Raw genomic sequence first — 24,177 nt, 5'->3', positions numbered from 1 at the left:
TTGTAACAGGAGAAAGAAGTGAAGCAAAGAGAAAAAAAAAAAAAGATTTTCTGCATTCCACTTTTCATCACAACAGATGACAACCCCCTCCCTCCCTTGAAGATGGGAAAGCCAATTTTAATTTAAACTACAAACTGTTGACCAGGCCTCAGCTTGGCTTTGCAATTCACTATATGCCTGAGGGATAAATTATTTAGCATTAGCACATGGTATGTCATGTCTTGTTACTTAAGTGGAGGATGGCCTCCATCCAGCTGCACCCCCGGGGCCCCCCTATTGGCTGTGGGTGATGTCATTTCCATGTGCTAATCCTGGGCCAGGCCCTGGGGGACAGCGCTGGCCGCTCCCCCCCAGCCCCTCCGCCTCCCACCCGGGCCGGCTCCGGCTCTGCTCGCACTTATCGCGCCCAGGTTCACCGTAGGTACCGCCCCCATCTCACGGGTGTCAGTGCCAGCGCAGTGAAACAGAAGGTGCGGCAGATGAGCTGCATCACCTGCACGTGATGTTTTGTGTTCTTCACAGTGGACTTGTAATCAATTTAGTGAGATGGAAAATAAATTTGTGCTGCAGACCCAAGCTAACTGGAGAATTTTGAGGGGGTTATTTAACCACATACTACATTATTCTTAATTTAATTTCTCTGTTTTTCTATTTTCAGTGTATTACAGATTTTTGCTCAAAACACCTATTTCCACGCTGCAAGACAAAGGGACCCTGGACAAATGACCCGAGAGCATGAACTCCGCAAAATGCTTCTTCTGGAAGCTTGACAATGGAATAATTAGCCACAGTGCCCTTTAAAAGGCTGTATGTTGTTTTCAGTTAACACCCTCATTATACTAAAAGGGTTTCCTTCAGAACCACCTTCAGGTTATTTGCCCCAGAGGAAATACTCATGCTAGTCACCACTGGAAGGCTCCCAGCTCAGAAATAAGGGTTACACGGCTGGTTTCTTTTGATTGAATTTTACAGCAAAGTGGGTGAAATGCCAAGAATTACAGAGCACTGTGTCGTGCAGGTGATACCGTCTGCTCATGGTGAGGCACAAGATTTGCATCTGTCTGTTAGTTCAGGTTCAGACTGAGCTGTGGTTCTACGTGACAGGTATCAAGAGACACAACGGACAGAAGGAAAGCCACATGCTTTGTTACTGTTACATTAGCATTTAAGCACAATACACAGTACTTCGTTTCTTGTGGTGAGGAATGAAAACTGACAGTGATTTGCCTTCTCTGTCACTGAATCTTAATTCTTTTCAACAGTGCATGAGAAGAAAGGATTTTGTGAAAGCTGTGCGGTCTTATGGTGAAGTGATAATTCTCTGAGACACAGGCAGAAGGGGAACTTTGCAAGGGGATTCCCACGAGAAGAGATGTTGAACCAGTGCAGTTCAAAGCGCTGCAAAATAAACAACAGTAGGACAGGAAATGAAGAACTCTAATCGATACCGCAAGAGGGATTAGTTAGTCAAATGTGAAAATTCAAAACTAGAATTTAAATCAGGACCGCTAACTCTTTCTCGCCCTGCACAAAATAAACAATCTATAGATTTGCCAGCTGCATCCAGCTTTGATTTCTGTCATTTCAAAGCTGGCACCTGCAGCCAGTCCTGGCTCAGAACCATAGCATTGCTTCAAGCACCCAGCTGGAGGGAAACACCTGCATTTGCACTATTGCTCATCCCCTCAAAACTACCAGACCTACTTGTAGCTAACTAATAAACAGCTAATTATAAACAGGGTGATTGGGCAAGGGCTCAGAACTGCTACCAGAGTAAGCACTGGGAAGCACTGGAAGTCTGCTGGCCTAATAGAACAAAAGTGCCTTCAGATTTGGCTCCACACTCATTAGCTGGCCACCTCACAGCTCAACACGTTTATTTATATGCATGTAAGTATCTTCAAGGCGAGTGCCAAGAGAATGGTGCCAGACTCTTCTGTGGTGCCCAGCAGTAGGAGAAGCACTGGCCATGAACTAAAAACCAAAGTTTCACCTCAACACAAGGAAGAACTTTATGTTGAGTATGGCAGAACTCTGTAACAGCTGCCCAGGGAGGGTGTGGAGTCTCCCTCTCTGGAGACATCCCAAATCCACCTGGACACGTTCCAGGTAACCCGGCATTGGCGGAGGAGGGGGTTGAACTGACTGAATGATATCCAGAGGTCCCTTTCAACCCTAACAATTCTGTGATTCTTTGATGTTACCTCTGGCCACAATGTGAAGGACTGTGGAGCGGGGCGAGCGAGAACCAAACACACCCTGCCTTAGCCCTGCCCAGCCCATCACAGCTTCGCAGCGTTCTCCTCAGCATCATCAGCGCGGGGCCGGAGGAGCCGAAACTCGCCAGAATGGCAGTGGTTCCCTGAAGATACAGCTCCTGAGGGGAGCACAGTGCCCCCGACACCGCCCCAGCTCCGCGGCAGGGCGGCAAAGCGGCACCGCCCTCAGCCCGCCCTGAGGGCACCGCGGGGGAGCGCGCGGTGCGGGAGGCGGGCAGCGCGTGCCCGTGGCAGCTCTCGCGATACGCTCGGCCCCCGCCGGGGGGGCAGATGCAGGCACGGCGCTCTCGCGAGAGCCCGGCGCGCGGAAGCGGCGTGGCGTGCGTGGGCCTGTGTCGTGAGGGACCGTGAGGGCCGCGCCGGCCGCTCCAGGATGCCGAGCGCCGCCGGCCGCGGGCAGGGCCAGGACCGCCGCTCGGAGAACGAGGACTCGTCGGCGGCTGATGTGGGTCTCCGCAGGGAACGTGGCGGGCGCGCTGTTGAGGCTCCCCGGGGTGGAGGGGCTGGGCCCAGGCGGGGTTTGGCCGAGGCCGGGGGCACAGCTGCCCTTGGCTTTACCCTGCCTGTCCCCCCACTCCCCCTTCGCCGGGCCCAGCCTCTGGTTCCCTGAAGAGCTCTACTCCCCCCAGAAACACCTGGGCTGTTCCTCCACAACAGGAGGTTTCTGCAGGGGCTCCTGCTGGCCTTCTGTTTCTGACTTGTACGTGAGGATCACAGAGCAGTGCTGACAAGTTGTAGGCCGGTGTTTCTTCGAGAAGAAAAACGTACTAACAATGAGCATGAGTTCATTTTGTTATAAAGTAATTTTTGCTTATTCTTGCATCAACAATAAGGAATTCCAAGTATCGGTGGCTTCCCTAAAGTTACAGATAGGCCACAATTCATCAAAAGCAGCCAAGCAAAGACCATCCCCAAATAAAGTATTTAGCAGGAATTTTGGTTCATGTACTGAATAGAGTAAAATAAATAAACGAAGGGATTTTGTTTGAAAATCAATGGACTTAGTTGGAAAAGCAGAACTATGATATTTTGGTGAAAATGCTGCCTTCCTCTGTGCCTTACCTGTCAGATTTTGTTAAGTCAAGTTCCACCGGGCTGTGACAATTACATGTGATCTGCTGGATTTCTCAGTGTACCTGAATATGGGAAGGAAATATTTATCTACTTAGGTAGGAGTCAAGTATTTTTTGAGGAGTAGGCACTTTGTATAATCACACTAACTTTCTGCTAAGTAATGATCCTCATGCATGGGTGCTGTTGCTGGAATTATTTTTTGTCTTCCAGGGCACAATTGTCTTCTCTCCCTTTTGTATCTGAGTCCAAAATGCATTTTTTCTATAATATTATAGCTAATTATTTTGTGTTCCCTCAGTTAACTCTGTGATGATGTTGTTCAGGATGTTTTATATGTTCTTCTTTGATGTATGTTTCTCACCTCCATTCTAGGATTATGCTAAGGAAAGATATGGAGTGTCATCAATGATACAATCCCAAGAAAAACCAGGTCAGTTGAAAAATAAAAAAAGGTTTCGCAAGAGAGGGGGTGGGAAAGAAGGAAAAAAGAAGTTATCTACCAAATATCTTCAGTACTTCCTTGAGAAATCATTTACCAAACTTTTTCATTCAAATCCCACTGCCTTTTTCCCCCTTTATTGGGGTATATTTGGCACTTGTGAGATACTTGCATTTAGAGTGCCATGTCCAGTTTTGGTCTCTGCAGTGCAAGGAAGGCATTAACATCTTGGAGCCGATCCAATGGAAAGCTACCATGTTGCTCAGGGGACTGGAGCACAGCATCTGGGAGAGCTGGGCTTGTTCAGCCTGGGGAAGAGGAAGCTGTGGGATGATCTTACAGTTTAAATCTACTTAATGGGAAGGTGTAGAAAGGATAAGGCCAGGCTTTGAAGGTGTGTAGTAGTTGGACTGGAGGTCATTGACACAGATTGAAACAGGAAATTGAGATGGGAGAGAAGAAAAAAAAATCATGAGTGTGGTTGAATATTACAGCTCAGTTCTGGATTGAGAGGAATCTTGTCAGTCTTTTCCCTTGCCTGGACCATGCCTTACACAATTTGTCAGTTTTGTGTCTGTTCACCACTGTTGACTTTGTTTTTTTTAACTATTAAATAACTGTTATTTATAATGTACTGAGTCCTGGGATGTCAGGTTTTTTCTGTTTTTGGAGCAAGTTCTGCTATGACTTATTGCAGCAGTGCTCTCTTTCTTGAGTATAATCCATCTGCCTATGCAGCCTTCCATTTCCTGTATATGGGCACCAAATATTGGATATTAATATTGATGGTTTTATCATTTATACCACTCTGAATTCAGGAAATCCTGATTTTCTCCTGATGAGGAATTAGGATTCAGAAAAAGTTAGAGGCAACAATCTCCCAAGGCAATATCCCAACAAATACTAATCTTTCTATTAAATTCAGTGCATGGAATAGTTATGAGGGAAAGTAACAGACTGGCTTCTTGTACTTCTTCATAGTAAAATGTAAAACAGCAACATCATCTGTGATTAGGTGATATTTTTTTCTCCTTTGAGTGGTTGTTTTGGTTGATCCCCCTTTAGGAAGGGAAATGTAGACGGTAGGGAAGAGAAGCAGTCACAAGAGCACTCATAGGTTGAAAACAGCTGAAGGGGAGCTTTATATCAAGAATGTAACAGGACAAGAGAATCAGCAGAGACTGAATTAGCAGTCATTGTTGAATAAAATACATTCTAGCTGCCAGAGAAAGGGAGCTGGAGTTGAAATCACGTTGGAATCAGTTCAGCACTATGTTTCCTCTCGGATCCAAGCTAACAACTGTATGGAGGACCTGAGCTGGCAGATTGAGATGGCAGATCCAAGTCCTGCTTTCATGGAGAGATGCCAACTGTCTCATATTCAAAAGAAACACTCAAAAGTACTGGAGAAAAAATATGTTGAGAGGGAAAATGGTGAAAGCTACAGGAAATTATATGAAAAAGGCTGAGTGTCATATTTAGTTGTGTCATCCCCTTGACCTTTCTCTTTAAAAAAACTTCTCAGTGTATGGATAATGTTGAGTGAGTTTTCCATTTGGCTTCAAATGCAATCTACAGCTCTCTTGCTGTTCTGTAATTTTAGAAAGTGATTATCCAGAACACCAAAATTGTGCAGCAATAAAGAAAAAAATATAACAAAAAAGCTGAAGATCGGCCTAGTCCTTGAGACTAAGGCACTTTTATTTACAGACTCAATAGTTCCTGCCAGGGAGGGCTCTTGCCAAAGAGTTCACAGGAGGGTGAAATACTGTTTGTCACTAGTAGCTCCCCAAATGTTCTACTTGCTTTAGGTGTCTTGGAGGAGCTGCTGCTTGGGACAGGGAGTGGTGGATAAGCACAGATAGGCGTGTTCCCATCTATCTGAAGTGTATTCATTTTGTTTCTGAAGTCTGTGTGAACTCTCTGAGGTCTGCGTGCCATTTCTAAATCAGAGTAGCCAACGGTGGTACGAGGTGTGCAGCCCACACAGCATCTGGTGAGCGGAGCCCTGGCTGACAGCTCAGAGAGACTTGCAGCAGTGGTGCTGTTCTGCTTTCTCAAGTTGCTGCACTGTCCTGGGGTCACTGGCTGGACAGGGTACTCACACAGCTTACAATGATCAGAGCAAGTTACTCTTCCTTTGTAAGAAGTAAGCTTATTGTCCTTTTGCCATGCCGATAGATTCTTGTTCCTCTGCAGGCAAATTAAAACTTTTCTTAGGTTCACAGCTTTGTTTCTCCACCCTGCTCTGTTGAGCTCACACACACCTGTGCCTTCTTTCTTGGTCCACTTAAATCCTCTGCTGATGTTGGCTGCCCTGGCTATCTGATGTGCTTGCCTCCTGTCGTGTCAGGTCTAAGTCCTTCCTGCCTGCTTGAGGCTATGATTGCTAGTACAACTCCATTTTTGGCCATTCCTTTTTTCTCGCTTCAGATCCTTTATCTCATATCCCCTCTCTGGAAGCTGCTTTCATCTAATATTGCTTTTGATTTTCAGGCTTTTATGTCAAACTCGCCTTCTGTTTTTTAAATTTTTCCAGTACTTTGAAGATGCTGGCACTACACAGAGACAGCAGAAATATTGATCATAGTTTTCTAAATTCCACGATACAGGATAAATTATCTTAGTAAACAGGTTGATGTGACAAGAAGGGAATGAGGTCTCGAGGTGAAAAAGTGTTGTTTCATGTATGCCACACAGCTTTTTGGACTTCTGTCCTCTCCTCCCATGTTTAGAAGAGGTTGGCGTTCTGAGAGAAAAATAATAGTATGTTAAGAAGAACACATTGAGGTAAAAAATAACTAGATTTGGGAAGTGTCAGAGGAGGGAAGCAAAGTGGCATAGTTGCTACAGCTAGCTCATTGCAGTGGAGCACAGTGACAGGAACAGAGGCAGTGGGCACAATGAACATCAGGAGATGTTTTTTTTTTCCTCTGAGGGTGACCACATTGATACAGGATTGCCCAGGAAGAGTGTCCCTTCTTGGAAATACTAAAAAAAAGTCAGAACATGATCCTGTACAGCTGGCTCTATGCCACCCTGCTTGTGCATGGCATTGGGTGGGATTGCTTCCAGAGACTCCTCCCAGCCTCAGCCATTCTGTCACTATGTGATTTGCTGTTGGAAGAAAGGGCTTTTTGATGTCACCTTGCAGATACTGTTTATTGCCCTTTTTATGAAAGGTAAAATAGTTTTTAATAATTAATACCATATAACAATTTTTGTGTTAAATGTAATTTAAAGGTAATTTTAACAGTCTGAATATTAAGCTCTTAAAAATACTGAAGGTTGTGGATTGTGATGGTTGCTTGTTTCCTATAGTACTACACAAAGTTTGAGTGTCAGAAATTAATGATAATGGAAAATGATAACATCTTTATTCCCATTTCTCTCTTCCCCAGCATAACAACACACATACACACATTCACACATACACACTTTATGAATATATTTGAGTCAATTTCCTATCACATTTCCCTGTGCACTTCAGTCTGTTCTGGATTTGATACTTGTCTGTGAAGAAAGAAATTGCCCTGAAAGATAATAAAACTTTTCAATCCCCTAAAATCCCCAGTGCAGAATAATAGGCTTGCAGGGCAAGCTGTGACTGGTATTCAGAGGCAGAAGGAAGGAGTCCAGAACAGCAGATGGTAATCTGGAGTGGGCAAAAGTTGGTTTTTTGTTTTTGTTTTTTTTTCCAAAACTTAAGAAAAGTTCTGTCAGGAAAAGTCTACAGTGGAAGTGTCTCAGCAAATTTAATGTTATTTTGAAACGAGGGAGAAGTTTGTGAGGAAAGAATCATGCAAGGAATAGCTGCATGCACCTAGTGTATTTTTAGTTCATAATGGTTGTATACAATTTTTAAAGTCCTGATTTGCTTAAAAATATTTTCCATGATAACTTTTTTTCCCTGTGCCATTCAAAATCTGTCCTTTCCAAGCCATGCATTTCTGCTATTATTTAGCTTTGCAGCTATATTGGATTTGAAGGGTACTTCTGATCTAGTCTTGGCTCAGACGGTGATAGTAGTGCTTGATCAGGTTGTCAAAGAGATTCTCCTAAAATGAATATTATCCATTTTACTCAGTAATACTTTTGTTGCTCCAAAATGCTGTTATTTTAATAAAAAGAAATACTTTAAAATTTATAATGCACATTTATTTGTGGTTTCTTTCCTTTCTTTACTTCAAATAATAGTTATTTTACAGTTTTACTCATCCTACTTACATAAGGTAGATAGAGAGAGTAGTCATGTCACCTCTGAGCCTTTGTTTTGCTGGGTTCTACACAGCAGCTTTGATCCTGCACAGTGCAGCAGGGCATCCCTTAGGCAACAGAAATGCAGATAGTGTGCAGGTAGTACAGTCCTATCAAAACCAGTGTAATCATGCTGGGTTCTGCCATCCATGAACTACAGTGAGTCTTGCTGTTGGTAAAGTGCAGTTTGACCCTGCTGTGTAACTCAAAATTAAGCTTGAACAATTTAAAGCTACTGGATCAAGTACAAGTCACTAAGAAAGGAAATGGGATCTTGGATGTTTTCAGTAAGTCAGTTACCCTGTTGATACAAAAAATAATGTTTTGGATTTATTATCAATTTTCTCAATAGCAATGATAGAAAGTGTATTTGGAGTTTAAAGAGAAAAACTGTTTTAAAATGTGTGTTTTTTTCTGTAATTCAGATAGAGTTTTGGTTCGTATAAAAGACTTGACGGTGGAGAAGGCTGATGAAGAGGTTTGGGTTCGTGGCAGAATTCACACCAGCAGAGCTAAAGGTGAGAGGCCTCCAGGGTTTTTGGTTTTATTTCCTCATGTCATTTGTACAACATTAATGTTTATTTTGGTTTCATGACTTGTTGCTTACGTCTTACATTCAAGAAAACTTTGTCACCTGGCTACTCAGGGTTGCCTCAGTGTTACTTTGACTGGTTCTTTTCTTTTTCCCAAAATGGAAGAGATTTTGGTTTTAGCTATGTGGAAATCAGTTACTGTAGTAAAAGTAAATTTTTGTTTTTCTTTATTGCTAAATAATATATGGACACTTGTAAATAATACTAATTAAAAAATGTCATCATTCTACTTAAGGTGTCAACAGATGTGAGATAAAACACTTCTAAGCTCCTACAGTAAAACATACTCGTATTATAAATGTATCTGTTGTCAGACAGGTCATATTTCTACTGCTACACATGTATATTTTCACCACACCATTTCTTTGACAGGAAACAAAAATTGTTAAAATTTACAAATCTTATTTCGATTACTGGTATCTTATTATATCAATTTGAACTTCAAATAAGAAGCATCATCTTTCTTTAGCAAGACAAAAGGGAAAGCCTTTTGTAGGTTCTCAGCAGTGAGGGCTGTCACACTTGGCTGTCTGACAGCCATATTTCTTCCCTGGAATCAGAAGTTCCCTCTGGAGACCAGGTTGCCATATGCAAATTTCAATAGGCTTTGGCCTTTGCAGTTGACATCAGATGCTGACAACTGTTGTACTGGTTTCAGTTGTGTTTGGCAGATCTAGAGATATAAATAACTTGTCTTTCCAAGAATTGAAAAAAAAAAAAAGCGCATAATGAAATTGTCTTCGCAAACAAAACTTAACAGTAGTCTTAAAATTTGGAATGATGCAAATTAGGGGTGAGAATCCAGTACACAATATCATCAGAGATAACAGATTAATTTCTCTTTTTGCGAATTCATTTCCTTAAAACATGTCCCTCTGTGTCTGTGCTGCAGTTGATTAAAATAAGGAACTGCATTAAAATATATACATATGATGCACATATTAATTTTTAGTAGAATCTTTAAACTTAAGGAATCCTCTGTAATTTCCTCAGTAATTTTTGTAATGGCAATCTCTCAGTTAATTAAAGAAATTGTCAGTTCCAAAAGCTGTGAAACCCTTGGTCATTATGTCATGAAGTTGTTCAGACAGAAGACACTCCCTCTGATTTAAATGTTACTGTTATTACAATCTGTACATAAATTAGTGTATCCTTATGGCTTTTTTTTTTTTTTTTGCAATTATAGGAAGAGTTCAAGCTATTAAAGGCATTTGGGATATTAGAAGCAGGTATCTATGCAGACCTTGAAAGCAGTGTAAAATTCTGTAGTTGTCAATTGCTCTCTGTAGTACATTGATGTGTGAGATCTTGTATGATATATACATTTCCATCAAACACAGTAACATGTCTGTAACAAGTCAATATGAATTTAAAAGAAGCTGTTGTAGTCCTTCACTTTGACCTCAGGAAAGACTTTTGTTTTTGATGAAACAATAGTGCTTATTTTTAAAACTCTTTAACACAACCTGAAGAATGAAGGAAAAAGGAGTTGATCATGAGCATGAATGATCTGAATGTATTGATGATGTGTCTTGTTCCCTCTGACAACACAGAACAATTCTGACATTCAGGGAGTGCTGCTAGGGAATGTCGTATGCTTGTTTACTTAAACTGTGGGGAAAGAATCTTACAAGAAGAGCAAATGTTTAAGAGTAAAAAGTAATATTAGCCTTTCCCACACACAACATGGCACTATTCCTACCATGTAGAAAGGAAAGCCTTGCAGGAAACAGGAAAATCTTTCACAAAAACAAGCTTTAGTTTTTCTCAGAAACTTGAATTTGACACCTAAATAACCAACATAGCCTTTATTTAACCCTGTCTGTTCTGAACAATAAGCCAAAAAAAATTAATGGGAGCAACTGCAGATTCCAGCTGTCTCCCATAACAAGTCACTCATGGAGTCTGATGGAAATTAACTGAAGGATGTGTAAAGAATGGGGTGTTGGGAATTTCTGTGGGTTGTACTAAAATAGAATAGCACAGGGACCTGTGCTTTGTATCATAGATTGATAAATGTTATTTCTGGCCTTATTTTAAAGCCAGCCTAATCTGCTGATCACGTTTATCATCAAAAAGCCCTTGGGAACTTGGTCTGGGTTTGGCCAGACATCTGGGGCTTGTGCAGCATGTTAGACCTGAACTAGATTTTGGGTTTTGAATCCAAAGGACTATGAAACATCTGAAAATAAGATTTCCACCAAGAGCAATGTAAATATTGAGCCAAATTTTATAATAAACCATGTAAGGTTTTCTTTTGGTTGGCAAACGTATCATTTAATTTATACAACCAACATTTTTTACTCTTTATACCAGTTACTTCCTTACATCCATTTCTTTTATAAGGTCTTTTGTGACCTGTTACTTTTATCCAACATGGACTATGGATTACTGGATTGTTTATATGCTTATTTTTGATGGAATTCTCTTATTTGTTCAGAGCCTGAACATTCTATGCATTTTACTGTTTTTAACCAAATTTCTTTTGAAATTTATAGTCTTTTAGGAATTCTTGTGGGACATGGTATTGTTTTTTTAATAGGAACTTAGAGTATTTTACTGCTGAATATGAGTAAATTTGGTGCTATACTTTTCAGCTAAGCACTACTTAAGTTTTGAAGCACAGGGAGAAGATCCCATTATCCAAATTTTTTCTCACTCAAATCCTTCTTTTTTCCCATCTTCTGATCTGGAAAGGCTTCTAAGCCTGAGCTAGATTTGATTGTGGCTGGTCTTTTCTATACTTTATTTTGAATGCCTTCAGATCTCTCAGGAAAAGTTCTCTTCCCTCTTTAATCTTTGTGATTAGGATATTTTAACCAGCCCTGTGAGTGAGGTCCGTTTGGTCACTTATCTTCTGTGTGATTAGCAGTTGTTGCATTCTGCGAAACATCCTCTTCCTTCATGAAAACAGCTACTGTTACTCATGGCAAAGACATTTGAGTCCTTTTATAATGTAGATATTCATCAGGCTTCCAGTGTTTGGGATTAAGTACAACGGCCAGATTTTTGGATGAGGATCTGAGCAAGCTTGTCTTGGTACAGATATCTCTGCCCATCACAGGGCATTGCACTGGATGGCCCTTAAAGCTCTCTTCCAACCCAAATTATTCTGTGATAGCAGGTCCTTTCATTACTGTCCTGTGTTATAGCTGAGTTACATTGTAGCTGTCTTCAGCTGAGCATTTTTTGTTTGAACATCACTGCTGAAACTTAGATCATATTTTGCTAAATTGTTTGTGACTAAAATCATGGATATGAATACTATCTCCTAGGAAATATTGTTTCCAACCACACTGTAAGAAACACTGAGATGTCAAAGATATGAGACAGGACTCCCTTATCTAAAGAAATTCAGCATATCCTGTCCTGTGGAAAAATTGTACTTTCTTTATTGACTTGCTGGATCTGAAACACAGCCTGTATTTTTCTAATTTAAATCTGTTATTTAATGTTTGCCTGCAAGAAATACATGCATCTGTGCCATATTGGATATTGCAACCTCTGGAATACAGAAGTACTCTGTTTTTCAAAATACTTAATTAATCTCGTTACATTGTTGTCGTAGGACAAGATTTGTTATTTACAACAATTATAATTAATATTTAATAATATTTTGTACTAGTGTTGTATGTTTGCTTTTATTTCCATGAGACAGTGTGTCAAGGGTTCTGCATTTATTTTCTGATACTCTTGAATTTTCTGTAGCTATATGTCAGGAGTGGTAATCTGCATAATTACAAATGAAAACTGCAACTGGTTTTTTAGTGTCAGTTTTCAAGTTAGGTATGTGTTGGTTTATTGATTTAGAACTTAAGTCAACAACAGTGGGGAAGTAGCTGTCTGTAACAAAACTTCTGTCTTCTTCCTAGTCTCATAATTTCAATGGAAATGTTATAACATTCTGAGTCAGAACCTGGGGTTAAAGTCATACTGGTGCCTTTATCAGATACTGGTACACCAGTGAAACGGTTGTTGTTAGTTTCTCTCTGGGAAGAAGCATTTAAAATCACCACATTTCCTTAAAACTAATTTAAGGAATAAATGATTATTAGAGATGTGAGAAGTATGAAACGATTGTAACTCAGCTAAACAGATTAGAAAGAGCTTTGTTGACTTGGAAATACCCATTTTAAAAGTCAACAAAATGCATTATGTTCTTTGTACATTATTATTAATTCCTATTAACTTCTTTTTCCCTAAGCTGTTCATGAATAAATTGCTCTTACAGGAATTTTTAATTGGGTCTTTTAGGTTCTTGTCATTCACTAGAATCAATACTCCTTTTGTTCCCCTTCATTCTGAATGTGTGGTGTATTGTAGAATGAACATTGTTGGTTTAGTCCTTGTGGTGCAAAATCAAGACTAATTCAGAGCAGCTTTGTAAAGTGAACTCTACAGCTTTGATTTGAGAAGATGAGAAAAAACTTCTTTAAAAATAGTTTATAGACTTGAAGTAGTTGTGAGCAAAGAAACAAGGAAAAGTCTGTTCTATTTCTTGCAGTTGAAGAAAGTTACTTTAAAAGTTACGGTTTATTGTTTTTCTTTTGTCTAAATATTCTTTATCTTGGAAAGCTTACTGTTATTTTTAGAAAATGTCCATTCACATGTTTATAGATGTAAGCACAATATTTAATTTATCTCAGTGTTTGTGTGTGTGTGTACATATACAGCTGAGGAATTTGAAGCAGCTTTTTTGGAGGGGGGGCAGCAATGAGTGTGAGAGAGAGACGCACACTCTTAAAAGCTCAGTTTATATTTAAGTAGGAAAGAATTTTTCCTCATTCATAAAGACCTCAAGTAACTTGTCCTTAATACACCTGTGTTGTTTCTCTTTGTATTCAGGGAAGCAGTGTTTCTTAGTCCTGCGTCAGCAGCAGTTTAATATCCAGGCTCTTGTGGCTGTGGGACAGCATGCAAGCAAGCAGATGGTAAAGTTTGCTGCCAAGTAAGTAAGCAATTATATCCTGTTGTCAGAGTAAACAATGGTGGGAACCAGGACTCCCAAGGGTTGGGACCATTTTCACACATTAACATCAATGCTTCGTTTGTTTTAAAATGTAGTTATTTAAATTGTCAGCTCTCTATTGCGTTGAATACATTATACTGACAAAAGATAAAATAGAGAACAGGCTTGAAATTCATTCTGAACTGCTGAAGCAGCATTCTCTTGCCATAGACAACCTACATTTTCTTCCAAGCTGGCTAACAAAAAGTCTGGCAAGCTGAGCTTAGTGGGCTACTTCGTTTGGTGTGTGGTGGTGCTGTGTGTCTGCACATGTTCAGCGTTTTTCTTCTACCAGACGTGCAGTCTAGTAATACATTTTGTACTTAGACCTGATGTGAAGAAGTCCCATGTTGCAAGTGGCTTACTGAGTTGAAATTAAAAGTACCTTCTGTGCACTGGGTTAGTCATAGCTACACCTTATTTTTGGCACTAAAATTTTAATTAAAAAAAAATCGGCAGGGATAATAGACTTGCCATTTAAAAAAATGTTTGTTGCAGCAATTTGAATTCAGTTATTTGGTTTGTTTTGTTTCTAAAGATAAAAAATTACCTTTCCCTTCTGTTCACATCAAGATTGTGCTTTCAGGTTGTCCTGTAGTGAAAATATTTGTGTGACAAATATGCTTTATAGTAGAGATTTAATCATGTCTATCTACTTGTTCACAAATAGAAATGTGGATCAGTTCTGTGCAGTTTATTTGGTGCAGAATATGTTTAACATGTGGCACTTGAGTTGCTTCTGTGTAGTTCTTGGCACTACTCTCATGCCTAGGAAGGGAGCCCCCACTAATTAGTTGCAAAAGTGCTACAGCCTTCAACCTTCAATATGTCAGGGAAGGGAAGGATTCATTATAGTAGACTTCCAGAAGCCAAGTTAAGAAGGTTGGGATAATGCTTCTGCTGATGGGGTTCAAGGCAACAGGAAAACAGAACCAGCAGTGTTTGTTTGGCGGTGCTCAGTGCTGGCAGTGCCAGTGTGAAACATGCTGTTCACAGGTGTTTGTGAGCCAAAGTGAAGTGTTCTGTTTCTTCACGAAATGATTTGTTCACTCCAGCACTTGGAATCTCTAAAAAGAATGAAGTGTATAATGTACTTGTTCCCTAATTCATCTCCCTCGAAAGTCCCAACTGTCTGCCTGTACTCCCTTGAGAAACTTGTGCTACAGAACAGTGAAACAACCCTTAGAGTTGTGATGCACTCTCTCCTATTCCCCAGTTTTCTCCAATATCTCTCTTTTTCAGTTTTCTTCTTGGTTCTTCCCTCCACAGCTGAATTTCTTACATTTCCTGATTGGTAGATCTTTGTGGAGATCATGAGAGGGAAGCTGGTCCTTATGCTATTTTTCGATATGCTGTCTGCTGCTTAGAAACCTTCTGTGATAGTTTTTTGTGACTCACTGATCTTCTTTTACTCAGTCAGTTTTCTGCCAGATAAGTGATTTAAATCAGGTCATGGAGGTCCAGAGCTAACAAGGAATGTAAATGGTGGAAGAGGGTATCTGGAAACAGTAGAGGGTAAAGCTCCTTTCTCTTCTGGCAGCAGTGAGCTGTTTGGATCAGGCAGAATCTCATCCTGAGGTTCTTCCCAACTCCCTGTTGTCTTCCCTCTTGATGAGACAGACTTGAACTCCTCAGAGTAGCCAGACTGATGATGCTTATACTATGTTTTGACTTTTCCTTCTGATCCTTTTTTGGTATAGCATTTTCTAGCTGAATCCTGGTACTTCAGCCTCACTTACTTTGTAGCATTCATGTTTCCCATCCCATTTGTACTTCTGAAATGATTACATGCTCATCATCACGTTCTCTGAGTGGTGTAGCTCTATTAAAGCTTTCTGGATTTTCTTGTGGGAGTTTGCTTTCAGTTTTTTTAACATCATTATTGCAGTCATCTCCTCAGGATTCCTTCCCACCAACAAACCTGTTTTATTAATATCCTGCCATGCTCTCACTTTTTCCAGTGTTTCATCTCCTACAATTCTGTCTGCTGTTGCCACTGCAGCTGCCTCTTGTCCTTCAGAGGCTGCTGCTGTTCCCTGCCTGGTGAGTGCACATGGGGTCACCTGAAGCAGAGCCCCAGTACGTGCCTGTGTTCAGTCACTTCCCTGCTGCCTTTCACCTGCTCTGGAGTGGTCCCATTATTTCTAGCAAATGAGGCTGGGCTTAGATGTCTAAAAATAACTATCCTGTTTCCCTGCCTTTTTCAGTGTCTTTTTTTATCATAGACTCACAGGACTGTTAAGGCTGGAAAAGACCTTCAAGATCACCAAGTCCAACCTAGCAATCACCATCATGTCCTCATTTCCTACATGTTAAATGAGGAAATATACATTTATTGAAAAAAACATTTAACTCAAATATCTTAAATTTCAATTAAATTTTTAAATGCTTTCACTGATAGTATATAAACTGTATTTTCATTGTGCTATTTTCTCATATTTTCTTACTGTGTCCACAACTTTGTTTAAAGTAGTTTGTAAAATTCTGGATCTTGAATTTTTAATTTTAGTTGATGAAATAATGAGCATTTTTGTACAAAATTTCAGAAATTATAAACAAACCAGTTCCTCTTTTAGATATTGGCACATGGAAACCAAGAACTTTCATAATGTTCTGTGGTCAGCAACATTTATACAATAATTACCACCATTATCATTAGAATGTGAGTTTTTAGTGAAAGATATTTTATAGTGGTTCAACTCAGGTTTACAAAGAAATTTCTGTGAGTTTAACCATGGAAAGTTTCAAGTTGAACTTCCAAGACAAATATAGCACAGAGTCAGTTGAGGTACTGGATTGGCAGCTGTGGAATTGCTCTTTTGTCTTTTATCAATAAAAAACAATTCAGCCTGGTCCTGCAAGGGATAATGTATAAGAGAAACAGTTAATTGTTTCTTTTACAAGCAGAGATGCCAGTTAGTGTTGTATCTTAGTAATTTATCAACCTGCTTTTTTCCATCAAGCGTTGGGTGTGGCTGGTTTTGGTTTTCTTTCTCCTTTTCTATCTCAGAATTGAGCCTTTCCCGCCACCCCACTGTCAGAGCCACGTGAGCTGATAGAGCAGCTGGGAGAGGTGGTTAACAGATTCTAATATAGCTGCTCAAAAAATTTGCCCTTGCACAGGAAGTAACTTGATGGCTCTTTGTAGTAGACTAGAGAGTAAAAATGCAGGAAAGAGATTAAAATGGAAGGGGGGGTAAAGTGGTTAAGTTGTATGAAAAAAATTCACAATGCAGATAAACATATCTAAGTTCTTTAGCTAGATAAATTGATAATACCAGGAAGATTGCTGGATATTGCAGAATGTTTTCTTTATCAATTTCTAGTTTTTATATCAGAAGGCTGGAAGAAAATGTCAAATTGCAGTGAAGTTTGCTGGTGACACAGAAATTGAACTGGTTAATAGGGACTCAGGAGTGTATAGTAACCAGGGCTCATTTAGAATAATCACTTCAATGCTCTTCAGTGTGAATTTATACCTTTGTGATTGGTCAGATTTTGTGGGTGTTCAGGATTAATAAAAAAGTGCAGAGAGAAATGTGAGATTGTGATAGATAACTGACTTGACATAAGCCTATGCAGTTCCTTGACTTTTGGAGAAGAGGAATAAAATGTCATTAATATAATATATGCCTGGTTTTAGGCAGTTCTGGAGTATTTTGTCCACTTTTGTTGTCTTTGTGTCTGAATACATGTCAGATTGGAAAAAGTGAAGGTGAAGTTGCAAGAAGAAATGATATATGATCAGGCAAATCTGCCTTCTGTGAGACTAAGAAAACTCTTCTATCCTGGAGATATTAGTGAGTGATTTAGATCCCAGTCTGGTGGTGCTATGCAAGGTTTTCTGCCATTGGCGGGGGTCTTTACAGTGCAGATACAAAGGTATGACAGGATGCAAGGAACAGAGGATGAAATTAGGGGAATTTAAAAAGGAAATAAAGTGTAGGTTTTTTTGGTGATAATTACTAAAAATGCATTGTGGATTTTTTTACTTAAAATCTTTAAAAGCAGATTGGCTTCCTTTTTCCCCAGAAGATACCCAGGTTCAACCAAGCATTAGAATGTTGGTAAAGGAAACCAATCATTACATTTTTAGAATGAAGAAAATAAGAGTAGGTGTTTTCCTGGCCTTTTTGTATACAATGTCAGGTAGTTTCCTTTTGGGGGCTATATTTGTGCAGACAGGATTTTACAGTTGCTCTTGTTGAGTACAAAATGTATATATTCCTAAGTATTTACAAAATGTACTCATTTTTTGAAAGTAAACCACTGCCTTCACTTTCACTGGCATTCAGATAAAGGATCATTGATTTTTATGCATTAAGACAATTATTTAATATTTTTAATTTAATAATGTATTAATATAATTTGTGCAGTCTGCTTACAGAAAGAGGTTGAAGAAAAAAGGACAAAATGCCAGAATAAGTGTAGATGGTATAGAAGAAGTAAACATTTTCTATTTAAAGTCTAAAAATAACCAAGTTTCTTCCTATTCTTCAGGCTTTTGACCAAGGAAGTGTTGATTGTGATTCACTTTGGGAGGCCAATATAGGGTTCAGCTTGCAACATGAAGCTGTTGATGAAAGATGTTGTTATAAAGACTGCAAGAATGCAATCCTGTGGTTAAAAGGGAAAGTCTTGGCTAATAGACATGCAGCTAATTAAGAGAGACATAAGGCATCTAGTGGACACTTTAGAAATTATAATTTTGATTCTTTTGAACATTACATATAAAATAGTTTCCTATACAGAGAAATTTTTTATTGTTGGACTTCATGAATCTATATACTTAAATAGTTTCTTTTTGGATTAAACAATGTAAAGATGTCATCTGTCTTTTCTTAATGCCTTATGCATCCTACTTTCATTTCTAGTCCATGGTAATACTAATTACAGATATAAATGTTGTTGTCCTTAAGGGAAATGGTGGTACTTTGGCATGTTTCTCGGCTACTTGTTCACTTTTGTTGGTGTTTTGGGGTTTTTTTGTTACCCAGGGGAATTTTATTGGAAATCACCTAGATGACTTAGTCCTGCTGCTGTGGGAGAATGCTTTGCCGTAGTTATGGGCATTTTATTAAAACATCTTGTTTCTTGTTACAACTTGAACTAAAAATGCCATTTCAGTAACATCCTTGGAATTACCTGTTTGGATCAAAGCAGCGCCTTCCAGGTTTCTGTAGTCTACATTTGATGTAGTGTTAGGGATTTCAGATACTTCCAGCTCTAGATCTTGCTGAGCATGGTTCAAACAGAACTCAAACCACAAGCTTTTATTTCCATACTGGATTAAATGTCGAGTTGAAATGAGGAAAAGCACATTTTTGAATTATCAAATGAAAGTTTAGAGGAGGTGGTGGATGTTTATAAATACAAAGATGGTCACATGCAGTAGGACCCTTCCTAGTGCTTTTGTGTGCCCAGGCAATTATTTGAATAATTGAGTACAGGGACCTACACAATTAGGAGCTCAGCCGAAATACATATTAAATTTATGGCAGGTGTAATGACTAAGGAATGCTACCGTTTTAAATATGTTCCAGATCAAGAAACTTGTTTTAATTGCAACTCCAGTGTAGAAATGGAGAGAAAGCTCTTTTTATCCTATGTGCTAAGCTTTGAAGTTATGCAAGTTTACAAAGCAATATTGCAGGTACAGTTATGTAAAACTCAGTTTCTTCCTGTATTTTTAACTTGATACCATTTTGCATGTTGAATTCCTTGCCTGTTCTGATCAGAGCTCTGTACACACTTCACTAACAGCTCTCATCCATAGGATCACCAATCTAACTATGAATCCATTATACAACACATTTATATTTAACAATTCTTTTCTTTTTCACAGCACAGAGAATTTTCTTCAATAAATTTAAAATATGATTTGCTATTATTAGTGAGAAGGCTTTTATTCAGCAGATTAGAAACAGATATTTTCAGTGAAGACACTGCTATTCATGTCATTAGTGGTGTTTTCTGGACATTTGCCAAAATGTTGACATGGAAAAGGAAATGGGAAGAAGGAGAACTGTTTAGGGAAAAAGAGTTCACATAAGAGTAAAACTTTAATTCTTTTAAACATTCTTGCATTTGAAAAGCAAAGGGAATTTATAATTACACTTAATACTGGTTTAGCACCATATATTCTTATAGATGATCATGCTCTCTTGCATCTAAAGTGCTGTATTGCTTCTACAGTCTGTGTAAGGAGTTTCAAACAGAATAATTTGTAATAGAAAGTACTTGGAAGCACTTGGTGTCATTTCAATTATCCTTTCTCATATTTGTTGCCTCTGCTAAACTAGTGGAGATGGAGGCTCACCCATAACTAAATGGATTCTTATTTAAAGCCTGCTCTCAACCTCTACTGTGTACAAATTTAGTTGTGATTTGAGCAACTGTAGATCTTCTAAAATGTAAATGTACCAGAACATGCTGTTCACAAATTTAATGCAGTACATGGAATTACCTATGGTTAAGCAAGTCAAGCATATGAAGCACCCTTCTGTATTAACTTCAGAGCAGCTAAGTTCTATCACCTGAAAGTATTGCCATAAAAAAAGTGTAATCAGCTAAAATACTCAAATTTGGCTTTTTATTTTTTAATTAATTGGAATTTATTTATAGTGATGCAGTTAGGTTTTGAGAATTTGATGCTTGAATTTTCCACAGTTACTTTAATATCATCAGATTGTTCAAGATTTTTATTCAAAGTAAAAAAAGTGCCAGCCTTGTAAAGTTGGTGGTTGTTAATGGCTCTTTGCTTTGCTGCTTCAGCATTGGCCAGCTTGTCTGATGGCATCCTCACTCACCTCTTATTATTTGCAGTTGAATTGTGGGCCTGATACTTTCCTGCTGTCTAAGGGCTTAGGTGGTCAAGTGATGTACATAAACTGCTTTTCAGCTTTCTCAAGAAGGACTCGCAAGTGAAAGATTAATTGTAATATTAGTTTTCCTGAAAAGGAAAGCAATATTTTTAGATATTTGGCCTCTTGTAAGTTAACAGAGAGACAGAGTGAAAATATATTTCCAGTGAGGGTGAGATTATCTGTAGAAAAGTTCTGGTTTAAACTCCAATACCTTGAATGTGTAAGTAAAAAGTGCTCATACAAATTCTTTTCTCACCTCTGACTCTTGAAGATTTTGTTATTGTTTGCTTAGAGCACACATACTTTTATATCATATCTTTGGAAGACTTTCAGGATGGTGTGTGGTGTTCTAATGTACTATTAGTGACTGTTACTGGAGAGCAGCTAGGGTGTCCCCTGTCACAGAGAAATTACTTTGGAGCATGTAGCATCTTTCAGTAACAAGTCATGTAGTTTAAACAAGCTGAACTAGTTTCGATTTTCCCCTTCAGTTCTAGGATTTCCCTTCATTTTGTTGTTCTGCTGGTGAAGACACATCTTGCAGACAATTGCATCATCTGACACATGGAAGAGTGTCAGTGGCCTAGAAAAAGAGCTCTGCCACTTTTCAGTTTATGTATAAATACACAGAGTGGGCGAGCACTGAGCTCAGTCATAATTCTTTCCCTCTCAAGTCTGCCATCCCAGTTTGAATTCATTGTGGCTGGGGATAATTCAGCAAGCTCCTTTATTAATCAGTTATTAGATATAAAAGTAACTTCAGATCCTTTACTCTGTTCTGTTGTTCAGCAGTCCATACAAGTGAATGAATGGTGCTCAGTGCTGAGACTGCTGCAGTGTGCAATGGAAGTTACTGAGCTTTCTGTCCTCTCTTTATTGCCAGCATCACCAAAGAGAGCATTGTGGACATAGAAGGCGTTGTGAGGAAAGCACATCAGAAAATTGGAGGTTGTACTCAGCAAGACGTTGAGCTTCATGTTCAAAGGGTAAATTTTTGAGCAAATGGAGCACTGGTTAATTGTTTGATAGATAATCTGTTGGAACTGCCTGTCCATCTACATACATAAACTTTGTCAGTAAGGAAACTGCTGCCAGAGAAATAAACTCCTTTAAGCTACACATTTCAGTGTTTCATATGTAAAAATTAAACACTTCTGGTTTTAAAATAGTTTTAGTTTCCCTGTTTTTATCTGCCATTTGATTTACAGTGTCAAGTAAAATAAAGCATCTCACTAGAACAATTTGGCTAGGAAAGCTTGTAATTCTAGTTTTTGATTCTTAACTGCAGTAGACATTGGAATAAAAAGTCTGCTTCTTTTTAAGTGCAAGCCAGGAGTTTCTTCTTTATCGGAGTTACAATCTTCCCCTTAGTACAATGGACTGGAATACATAATTCTCACAGAAATAAACTTTCAGTAGCTTAACAGTATGGAAACTTTTGAAATCTAAAGTTCCTGGAACTTGTGCTGTAGGGCTGGAGGAAGTGTAACTTTATAATTTGTTTAAATAGAAAGCATATTTAAACCTTTATGTAATATCCTTTTCTTCTAAGGGTTTTTAACTAAACTGTATGTCTACAATACAGCTGAAACCCAGTCACCTCAGGAGTAGAGCACAATGGCTATTATAGCAGTGAGGTAAATCTTAGCTAACAGCATTGGGGAAAATCTGCAGATTTTGAAGAAACATGTTTTAATATGTGTGCAGATTATCCTGTGCTTGATTTTTCTGAAAGAACGTCAAATTTACTGCTCCTCCAGGAGCAATACTAGACCATAAGGCACAGCAAGGTGTTTTTCGTTCTCTGATTGTATTTTAGTTATCTAATAAATTCTTGAATCTGAAATAGCTCTTTCAGCTATATTCAGATGATAAACAAATGATACATTAACAAGGAGAAGAACAGGATGATCTTGATGGAATCAGAACTTAAAACTCTGTGAAATCTGGTATATTCAGAGCTGGCATTCATGCCAAAAGGCTTGTCCCTCAGGCTGTATGAACTTGCTCAATTTGGTGCTTCCCAGAAGAAAAAAAGATACTTCAAATCTTTCAAGGGGAAAGCAAGAACTAAGCACTTCAGTATTGTCATGAGAATGCACAGTGTATCTCAAATACTGGAATAAAATCACAGCCTTAGAGCAAGCAGGCTATGCAAACACTGTTTCAAGTCTCTGCTAGAAATACCCTTTTGTAAATCACACCTCCTTTTGAGCAGAGGCTCATGCTATTTCTGTTCTCTCTCAATTTCAGATCTATGTGATCAGTTCAGCTGAACCCCGACTGCCCTTACAGCTGGATGATGCTGTTCGACCAGAAGTGGAAGGAGAGGAGGTGAAAACTTTGCATCCTCAAATGTTTTTTATTGTCTTTGTATCTGAACAAAAGCACGAAAGCCAAGCAACTTCCTTAATGCGGTGATTCTGGGGGTTTGTTAGGTTTGCATTTTACTTCCTTTGTGCTATCCAGAACTGTGTTTAACATCTCTATGGCTTTGATGTCTGCTGAACTGCAGTAGGAGGTCAAAACCAGAAGGTTTCCAATCTTGTGTGTGTGTCTGCTGCATCCTCATAGCTGGGTTCTGCCTGTGACCTCTGGGAGAAGTTGCACCGTAAACTTTGCTATGCTACCGCATTGCATACCGTATGATCTTTCTAGAATGATCTAGAAGTTCTGCTGAATATAAAAATAACCCTTTGCTTTTAGCCAGAAGATGTTCGTGCCCACTGATTTTCTGTTGTTGAAGTTTTTTGGATGTGTGTGTATTCACTGTGTGCTTTTGCGCAACTGTTTAGGATGGAAGAGCTACTGTTAACCAAGATACAAGACTGGACAACAGAATCATTGATCTGAGGGTAAGGAACATGCAGTGCTGCAGGCTTGCCTGCAAGTTTTTATTTTCCATATTTCTAGTCCACAAAGCAGTAGAAGTCCTGGATTTGATGGAATTGTATTGTTGTCCAGAAGAAAAATAAACGATGTTGTTTTGTGTGGTATTGTAAAAGCATGGGATTTTTGAATCCTAAATGTTTGCCTTTACTGACATTAATTAAAGAACATACGTTGGTAGTTCAAAGGCAAACATTGATGATTTGATGTGTGGCTATGTACATCTCTGCTTTTGAGCTGAAAAAGTCAAAGGTGACTGAATAGGGACAATTTAGACACAACATTTTTTTTCAGATATAGTTTTGTTATCCAAAATCTGTAAAGAGCTCAGTTTTGAAGTATACGATGGAAGTTCCGGGATTTAACAGGCAGTTGAGGTTCTGTAATGCATGCCTTGCCAGGGACATTGTACCAGGCTACAGTACCAATCTTACTTGCTTTGTTTCTTCCACAGCATTAATGTATTTTCCTTTTTTTTCCCTGAAACACCTTTCTTTATCCAGGTCATGAAGACCCAACCTTCTGTGAATTCAAAGACCTCCCAAATATTTACCATTTCTGATAAGCAGCAAAATATTCTCTACTAAATTACTTGTAGAACTTTGATTCTTTTTTAATGAAATAGCAGCTAGCACTTAAGTGTGTAACTAGCTAAGCATTACTGACTTGAGGCATCCTGGCCTTTTCCTAGGCTTTTGAGCCATTTTAGGCTCTGCACAATAAAATTTTAATCAACACTGAATGAAGACTGTGCATAGCTTTTTTTTTTTTT

General features: G+C 38.9%; 1 protein-coding gene across 1 annotated transcript in view; it reads left to right on the top strand.

The window, feature by feature from the left end:
* The first annotated feature begins 2,279 nt into the window (after window positions 1-2,279).
* The window catches only part of DARS1 (aspartyl-tRNA synthetase 1), a 37,017-nt gene continuing 15,119 nt past the window's right edge, over window positions 2,280-24,177 (top strand). Inside the window, exons 1-7 of the mRNA XM_015635154.3 lie at window positions 2,280-2,724; window positions 3,726-3,783; window positions 8,475-8,567; window positions 13,488-13,590; window positions 21,400-21,502; window positions 22,770-22,850; window positions 23,312-23,371. Of these exons, the coding sequence (XP_015490640.1) occupies window positions 2,653-2,724; window positions 3,726-3,783; window positions 8,475-8,567; window positions 13,488-13,590; window positions 21,400-21,502; window positions 22,770-22,850; window positions 23,312-23,371 (570 nt within the window). The 5' untranslated portion in view covers window positions 2,280-2,652. The remainder of the gene's footprint in view (window positions 2,725-3,725; window positions 3,784-8,474; window positions 8,568-13,487; window positions 13,591-21,399; window positions 21,503-22,769; window positions 22,851-23,311; window positions 23,372-24,177) is intronic.

The sequence above is a fragment of the Parus major genome, chromosome 7 (assembly GCF_001522545.3).
Source record: "Parus major isolate Abel chromosome 7, Parus_major1.1, whole genome shotgun sequence".
Taxonomy (NCBI): Eukaryota; Metazoa; Chordata; class Aves; order Passeriformes; family Paridae; genus Parus; species Parus major.
This window is presented reverse-complemented; position numbering and strand designations above follow the sequence as displayed.